General features: G+C 35.3%; 1 protein-coding gene across 1 annotated transcript in view; it reads right to left on the reverse strand.

The window, feature by feature from the left end:
• Positions 1 to 8,218, reverse strand: part of ARMC3 (armadillo repeat containing 3) — a 47,302-nt gene extending 39,084 nt beyond the window's left edge. Inside the window, exons 1-5 of the mRNA XM_051609130.1 lie at positions 8,171 to 8,218; positions 4,641 to 4,758; positions 2,703 to 2,828; positions 885 to 953; positions 385 to 557 (exon numbers count right to left, since the gene is read on the reverse strand). Coding sequence (XP_051465090.1) covers positions 385 to 557; positions 885 to 953; positions 2,703 to 2,828; positions 4,641 to 4,758; positions 8,171 to 8,218 — 534 coding nt within the window. The remainder of the gene's footprint in view (positions 1 to 384; positions 558 to 884; positions 954 to 2,702; positions 2,829 to 4,640; positions 4,759 to 8,170) is intronic.
• Positions 8,219 to 9,328: the final 1,110 nt, after the last annotated feature.

Below are 9,328 nucleotides of genomic sequence, written 5' to 3' on the forward strand. Positions count from 1 at the left end.
TTGGATAGACAGGTTAGAAGGCTCATTACTGAGATTAACATTTTTCAACTAAAACAACTAAGAAAGCAAATTTATATGTAATCTGAAAAATCTGAATCTGATCTCACACTGCTGTACAGCGTGAATAACACGAAGCATTAAGTTCATCAGAACTAGAGTCAAATCAGCTATATTCGTAATATAGCTGATTTAATAATATTCATAATATATTCATAATATTCATAATATAACAATCAAGGACTTGGGTGTAATGTTTTCAAATACACTCATGAAGAGTAAAGGAACAAAATATTTTTAAATTATTAACCCCACAGAGAATGGCGGGAGGAGGGTGGGAAGTGCTTCTCTGCCTCTGTAATTTAAAATAACAACAACAAACTTTACCTGCATCAGGAGGTAGATACATTCAACTGAATTCTTCTTAACGTCAGGATCAGGACTGCCTAGCAGTTTGATAAGTGGCTCTAATCCACCTTGCTCAAATATTTGTACTTTAGTAGTATATTCAACAGCCATTTGTGCTAGACACAGAGTAGCAAATTCATGGATAACTACATCTTCCATGGGGAAAAAAGAGAAATATTTTGATCAAGTTATATCCAGGACATGTTCACTAATCCAGTGGTTAAAAAAATTATTTGAAGTCAATAACCTACAGCTATTATCACACCTCACATCTCCATAAACATGTTGCTCCATCTGTACAACATAAAACACTGTTCTGTGAGTAACACAGCTACTCCTATAAAATCAATTACCTATTTAACATTTAGTATGAGAAATCATAACTTAGAAGGAAGATTTTAGTAAATTGTCCAATCAAATGGTAATCATAAATTATTTCTGAGAGCATTTTTGCACAAGGAAAGAATACTGCAAGATACCTTCTGCTGCCAACTGTGATATAAGTGTACTTGTAACATCCAGCTCCCTCAGTACCTTCTTGACATCATCTATAATGAAATAAACACAAATATGAGGTCTTTTGTTTGGCAATCTTGGCTGAGGAAAGAAACAGATTCTGCTTCATGGGGAAATATGGTTACTGCCTAAATGACAAAAGGATCTCACTTAGAATGACATGCAACTGAAACTGTATCAAGACCATAATGGGCTCCAAAAACATACAACAGATTTTCAAGTTCCAAACAACCTGGTACTTCCGTGACATTTGATATATACTAAGTTCCTCAATACTTAATTGAAACTTTATTCTGAACACCTGCATCTAGCAAGTTCTGATGAAATTTTTCAGAATTTTAGTTGTCAAAGAAGTCATATCCAAATAGCTAAAATTATTTGTGGTTAAAATTATCAAACTAAAAGCAATCCTTCCATTATTTAATTTTCAAACCATCTAATTTCTAATTTTATGCTAACACAGCACATGTTGCAAGCTGAAAACATGAACTATATAGGTCTTACTAAAAAAACTTTCAGAATGCATTTTTATTTTTGTGAATGGGAAGCTTGCAAAATGACAACCACTGGATAGAATAACCGAATAACATTCTGAGACAGACTTTGTGTGATCTTACAGGGCTGCGTTGTTACTGTCAACACTTACAGTGCTGAAATATAAGAAAACAGGTATGAGCTGAATATACTTTTAAAGAAAAAACAATTAAGAAGTCAATATAAATGGAAGATCTTCAGTCATTCAAATCCGCATCTGTGCACCAACATTGCAAGTCAAAATCTAAAGGGAGTAACTATATGCAGTGCCAAGTTGAAAGTAAGGTAAAGAGCATAAGGTCCAGAGCAACATGAAAAGAAGGTAACAGTAGATTAAAAGATTTAAATAGTGGTTAAAATACCACTGTGGAAGATAACTGGGTAGAACATCTACCAATATAAGATCTGATTAGTTATATTAATTAGATGTAGGTTTATAAAGGAACGTAAAAATAACAGCCCTTGAAACTCAACCTAACGTCACTTATTCTTTCATCATCAGGTGTGTCTCCCCACCACTCACTGCAGCTAGATCCTTTGGCACTCCGCCCCCCAGCATGGATATAACACATCCATTCTCACCTTATAAAAAGGTAGAAGAAAATCTATACTGTGGTTAAATAATTTAATAATGGTAGGGCTCCAGCAGATACACTACTCTATCATGAATGCAATGTCTCTGAGAGATACTCAAGACTGCTTGAGTACAAGCTCAGATACAGATAACATTTTCAGCAGCTCTGACCTGCCAAAGAAGCTGGGTAGACATGCATGCCAATGCTTGATAGTGCATGGCTTTTTTTCCCATAAATACTTGAGTTAGCTACTTATTTAACTCATTTTCTCCCTTATCACTGTAGTTGCACTCATGCTTCAAGTAACAACTGATATTTAACCATAGCATTTTCTGTAGATGACAAATACTACTTTTTCCTTCTCTTCCAGCTTTTGTAAAAGAGAAGAGTGTGTCTTATGCACATTGGCAGGCATCTTATGTAGTCAGGCTTTCTCTGACAGACATAATTATAGTATTAAACCATTTCAATTTGGCCCTGTCAGAACAAAAATAAGGGTTGTAGGAAAATTAACTTATTTTGCAAATTTTTTTCAAAATCCATGGAGTTCACTCTAGTTGAATTTGTTCCTTTATTCTGGGACATGAATAGATTTTTTTCACATGGGCCACCTATTACTTTGAAGACCACACTCATACACATTGAAAGACATTGAAAAATTGAGACTCTTACTATTTGAAGCCATGATGCCAAATACCATGATGGCATTTCTGCGTACAAAGAGATTTTCATGTGAGATGAGTTTATGCAGATGTTCCACTGCTCCAAGGCCAAGAAGTGTCACTTTGTTTTCATCACCTGAGGAGAAAAAAGGTTAAAAGCTCTGTAAAAAATGCAACAAGCTCAGAGTTCTAATGTAACAAAATAAAATAGCTACCAATCTTCTATCAGACTGTAGAATTAAAGAACAAAGGCCTGGACAGGACCTTGGGAGACTGTCTAATCTATACCCCAAATAAACGGGTCAAATAGTATTAAGGATTAATAGTGTCTAGGATTAATTCACATTTGTAAAGCAAAGGAAGCTTTAAATAACAGCTAATTCATTCTGTTGATCTGCACCATACCTCAATTGAAGCAACTACCAGGATTTGGATCATTAGATCTCACCTGAGAACAGAGCACTTTGTAGCTGAAGAAACTCTGGCCATGCAAAGAACAGAAGTGTTTCGTATGATTGCAGCCCTCTGTTCCTGCTCACTCAAACCACCCAAACCCCAAGAAACAAAATCCAAAACCTACTCCTATTCTCAGCTCCCACAGCAGCTTTATCATTCATTTTCTAATGAACCATGCCTTTTCTTTCTGGCTACAAGTGAGCAATGTGAGAAGAAACCAGAGAACTATGCTCATTCTCAGGCCAAAGTGCAATTAAAAGACAACAACTATTTTTTGTTGAGGGATATGACTTAATTTACTAGTAACATTCAACAAATAAATTAACTGCAAAGTGAAAACAATTCCTTCTCTTGTGCCACAGGGCAGTTGCAGTGTAGTCTTCTGGAAGATTACATGAATATCTACATTAACCATTTAAAGGATTATTCATTTAGTAGAAAAAAGAAAATTATATATCTGTCCTCTTCCAGTGTACCATATGTTACTGGACAGCAGGGAAGGAGCCATCAAATTCATGGTGTGGGGTTCATAGCAGTCTCCCAACAGTCTGAATCCTCTCTTCACATATTCAAAATGTGGTTGCATGCCCCCAGCCAAGCTTGCCATATTAAGCTGAACATAAACATCTTTCAGAACCCCGTGATCCCATGCCAACTGCCAAAGCCTTCAGCTCTTCTCTCACAACTTCAGCAGTATCAATAATTGTCATCAGTACAACAAACAGCATATAAAGGCATGATTTTTAAAGAAAACAAATTATATGGAACTTAATATTAAAACAGATTAATTATACCAAGAATGCTACCAGTGTATACCAATTTGAGTGCCTGGCATGGAATGAGTAGGATGCTACTTAGGAAATCATGTGCTATGTAACTTTGAGCTTTTGTTATACAGTTGTCTTCTGGGTACCTGCAACATGATGCTTAGTTATAGACAATACATGGACCCTTGGAAGATACGGAATCTTGGAGACTTGTTACATTCCCAACACATACAGAAATAAGCTTGATAAAGGAGGCTGAGTAGTCTCCAATAAATCATCTGTCACGGAAGTACTGACACAAGAGATATATGCAAAAATAACACAAATACGCTAAAAAGTAATTTTAATTGAAAACTGAACCTTACAACAACTACACTAGTATAGAAGTTTCAAACTGTAACACGAAAAAAGGGAATTCTTTCCCAGATGCAGGTCTGATGCTCCTAATAAAACAGATCTAGCTTAAATCTAAACCAAGCTCTATTAAACAGAGAATATCAAATTCTACAACAAAATGATAAAAAGTTTCCTTCACAAAAATCACAGGACTTCTTTGTAACTGCAAATACAGGTTTGACAGATATTTCAGAAAATACTCAAAACACTGACAGCCACCTTTGAGATTAAATGAAAATTGCTAGGAAAAGTGCTAGGAAACTAAAAAATTGTGAACTACTAAAAAAATCTAAGCAATGCAAAGGAAAGCTCATTGCAAAAAGACCAACCTTTTGATGCAAATGTATATAGAGCCTCACATGCTGCGGCCAAAACTTTCTCTTCAGGAGAACTAAGCATTAGCACAACTGTTGCTGCTGTTTTGCTTTCAATGAATAAAGGAGCATACTACAAACAAACAAAGAGAAGGGTTAGTTTGTTTTATACCGAGCCTTGCTGTGTGTTACAGCAGACTCCCACATTTCATTAAAAAAATAAAAATCTAGTTTGAGATCTACACTGAGTTAGAAATATGAATGAGTTGCTCCTTTTTGGAGAAATTACATTTTAATAACTATTTGAGACATTCTTAAAAAATAAGAAAGAGTAATTGACTTTCAAATATTTTCTTAATTTCATCCAGTATGAAGATTTTGGAAAAACCTTGACGTTTGTTGTACACCTAGAAGTCTTGAAGGCAACAGACTACGAAGTTCCGTAAACATGTAAAAGCATCCTGTGGCTTCAGAACCAAACACGAGAAGTTACTTTTGAGCAGCTGTGCACAGAGCCTATGAGCCTAGGTGCTGTACAAAGAAGAGTATTCAGTTACTCTGTGGCTTTATGTAGTTGCTTTAAAAAAATATAAGGGGCCTTCCTGTGCCTTCATCCACCCAGTTCACAAGCTCACCATGATCTTGTACTAGCTGAAGTATTTCCGTGATATAATCCCTGCCTTGCCAGCTAGAAACAATACAAGGTGTTCATTTCTATTTCTGACCTCTCTCATTAAGAAAGAAATCTTCCAACAAATCAGGTAGTTTTCATCCTCTTAATAGGGTTTCTATCCTCTTAATAGGGTTTCTACCCTCTTTAGGACTAACATCCCTTGAGAAAGGTAATCTTGTAAAAAAAGCCTTTCATTCTTTGACAAGACTCAAGGATTTCTGAAAATTCTACACATTAAAAAGTTTTAAGCTTCTTTGGATTGAAAATAAATTTTAGCACAGAAAAATGATTTACATGGAAAAGTTTGTCTATGAGGATGTTATGAGAGACAGTGTTGAAAGCCTTACTGAAGTCAAGTCAAATTAGTATTTGGGCATTCACTGCTCAAAAGACAGTGTTTCTATGAAGACTGAATTTCAGGAGTTGACAGTGGCACTTCATATATTCTACCTTTTAAACATCAGTGTTGTGAATTAAACCATTTTTTAAAAATTTAGATAACTATAGCTTTCCCTCAGTGATAATGCCTCAGTATTTTCTCTAGTGGTAATCTGAGGCTTGCCTTTTAATGTCTATGCCCAAGTTGATGGTCAAATGGTACTATTTTCTGCTCCAAATTTAATGAAGATATCATATGAAAAGTTCCTATATTTTATCTGTTTGAATTACTGTTTAAGGTCATCCATACACAGACAGAGGCTCACAGCAACATTTTTCCTGGAGAAGCCCAGTTCTCAGAACAGATAATAAAGACAAATTATGAAAGTCAGGAAAAACACAGTCCTCAGGAATACTTTCTGTAACATACAAGCAGTGGCTAGGCTAAGAGATGTGTTTTCCACCTGTTCCCAGAAATCTATTAAAAACAGTGGTCATCTGCAGTACCATATATTCTCAGAGCATTCCACACACACTTAGGCCCTCTTTTATAAGCCTGTCCACGTTATTTCAAGGCTTCTTTTCTTGGACTTGACATTTTCATAAGCAGATTATCAATCAGAAGATAATAGCTAATACATCTTTTCTTTTGTCTGCATCTCATTTCCTGCCACCTGAAATATCCAGGTGAAATTTAAAGTTCTGAGATTTTATTTTACCTGATCACTATTTACAGTATTTTCATAGCTAGAAGATTATCTGCATTGATAGGTACAACTAACCAGTTATCTATTTTCATATCTAATACTGTTTATTTATGCAACATTCAGTTATTTTTTTCTCCTGATAGGACTGCTACAAGAGATATGCTAGCCTGAAGTACTGAAGTAAGAGTAAAAAGCTAAGCCAAGAACCTCAGATGCCATCTGGAGTTCATTCTTTCTAGTCCTTTTAATAGTTTTACTGACCTTTTCTTAAGTGGTTTGTTTTTTTTTTTTCAATTGTTGAATATCTTTTCTAACATTATTCACAGTTTATTGTAGTAGTTATTAGGCTGTACCATACTTTTCTCCAGAAACTCTAACAGCACCTTTTGGATCTAGAAATTGTGGTGCTACTTTCTGATTTTCTAGATATTTACAGAAAAAGTCAACTTTCATTATTTTGGAGGGGGTTAGCTTAAATCTACTGTCATGCTTTTCAGTTTCTTTTCTTAGACTGCGAAGTTAATTATTTTTAATTCTCCAGGCCTGTTTTAATTAGTCCTATCCACATACATCTTCTTTGTGTCTCCTCCTGGTTTTCTAGGTTATTCCACACAGAAATGGCTTTCGATCAATTTATCCTCTCATGTAGAAGCTCCTTTCACAAAGATTTACTATTGATTTGAGCTTATAAATTATGTTGGGAATATTCATCTTTCCTCAGAACAGTTGGGCAAAACATGCTATCAATTGCTATGCCTGAGTGACATTGTGGCTATCGGATATTACTGTCTCAGTCAAAATTATTTGTTTATTTAATATTAAAATTGTGACATAGCTTTTGCTGATCAACTTATCTTTGACCTTTGAAAAAACTCTTTTGGTACCATCACTCTCTACAGACAAGCCCATTGTTTCTTTAAAACATAGTCCTGAACTTTTCATTTAGTTTCATGGTCCTCTATGGGATTCACAAGGTCCTGATTTTCATTAACTTAGTTATTATCTGGCACAGACTTTCTATTATACTCTTTTCAATGTTTCTGTCTTATTTCCTCTACTTTCTGAATAAACCAATTAAGCTTTAAAAATAACTGTATTTTGAACCCAAATCTTTTGAGGGGTCTCCTTGTACCTTGTGAATTTGTAGATACTCTTAAAAAGCTTGCTAGTGTCAGACCTTTAATCTCCACCTTTTGAAAAAGTCACATTACCACCATTATTCCATATTTGGCTTCAGCTCTTGTACTTCTCACTGTGGCACTTTCAACGACACCAGAAAAAACTGAATTGATGCTAAATAGTGTACACCTTTGCAGAAGATCCAGAATATTGTCATTCAAAATATCTGTAAAACTTTGTATTCAGTAAAAAAAAAAATTCTGCAGATCCATCTAGGCTCTTAATTCTTTGATCCTTAAAGAAAGGGAGAGTCTCTACACAGTTGAAAAGACAGGCAGATTTCAGGTGGCTCTTCTACCTTCTCCTTTGATTTTTACAAACAGAAAGCTAATTCTGCTCTTCAAATTAAAAAAAAAAATCTTGGATTGTTTCATACTTTACTATTTGCAAAGCCTGCCAAAGACAACAGCCTTCACAAAGAAGTACACATGCCCAGTCACTCTGGTTTGTAGGCTGTCCAAGAAAAGCAGAAGCAGAATCATCTCCAGAAGATATTTTTAGAATAATGTGGGTAAACTAGGAGAGTAAGGAACTATGTAAGAATGGTAGAGCTGGGCCTATAATTGTGTAAGGTTGATTTTATAGTACATAGCAGTTTATAAACTTACGTCATCCTTGGGTGGAGGCTCTACTTCCTTCTTTACTTTTTTACCCATTCTAAAACCAAAAACAGACACACAAAAAAAAAAATTAAAGCAGACAAACAAACTCCCTTGTGTGTTTTAGGAATAAGTTTACTAGTGATTTAGGAAAGCTTTTAAAACGGACTTTCTCATTCGACCCACCTAATCAGTTTGAAGATTTCTTCGACATAGTAATTTCTATGCAGAAAGTTGTACCTTATAAACAAAACTGATTTCTAACACTTGAACACATTTGGTAAAATACATCTGTCAATAAAATACGTACATAAAAAGAAAGATCTGAGACATCACAAGCTCAAGTTGTAATGTGGTACACAGGACACGCTTTTCTGTTAGTTTCATCTGCATCTATAAATCATATATGAACTTGAGGTCCTATAGATAAACATGGAGAAGTACCCTAATATGTTCTGCAGAACTGCAGAATGTACAAATAAGTATGAGGTTCAAATCCAGTTTGAGTTATCATATTTCACAGAAAACAAAAATCAGTTCTGCAGGTATTAAAAAGTTCTGCATAGTAGTTTCTGAAGCATACAGATGAAATACCTCACGTGGCCCTAATTTCATAGAATCATAGAATTGTTAAGGTTGGAAAAGGCCTCTAAGATCATCAAGTCCAATCTTCAACCCAACACCACCATGCCAACTAAACCATGGCCTGAAGTGCCACATCTATACATCAAGACATCTCAGGTGACTTGCAAAATTTTAGCACAAGTCTTCCAGTTAAATTACAGGCAAAAGTAAAGAGCAACATGAGTGACTAGTGAACCGTGCACTCTTAGTACCCCTTAGTAACTCTTTTGTTATTTCTCAAAGAGAAACCACACATTCACCCTCAGCCAGGCCTATTTGGACAGCCTCCCTGTGGCATAAGAGGCTGTTACGATCATTTTCTAGTGCAATATGAGCTGTAGCCTCACTAGTTACAAAAATCAGGACTACTGCTTGTTGTGTAAACAAAAATCTGGAGCTCTTACTGAAGCGTTTGAATTTTTTTCAGGTATTGTTCCTCTACCAGCCTCTCAAATAAACTGTAACATATCATTGGTGGAACCAGTTGATAAGCGCATCCTAGAAACAGATTTGAAATTTACAACTTTATAGGCAGGTCACTAA

Source organism: Apus apus, chromosome 2, assembly GCF_020740795.1.
Source record: "Apus apus isolate bApuApu2 chromosome 2, bApuApu2.pri.cur, whole genome shotgun sequence".
NCBI classification, from domain to species: Eukaryota; Metazoa; Chordata; class Aves; order Apodiformes; family Apodidae; genus Apus; species Apus apus.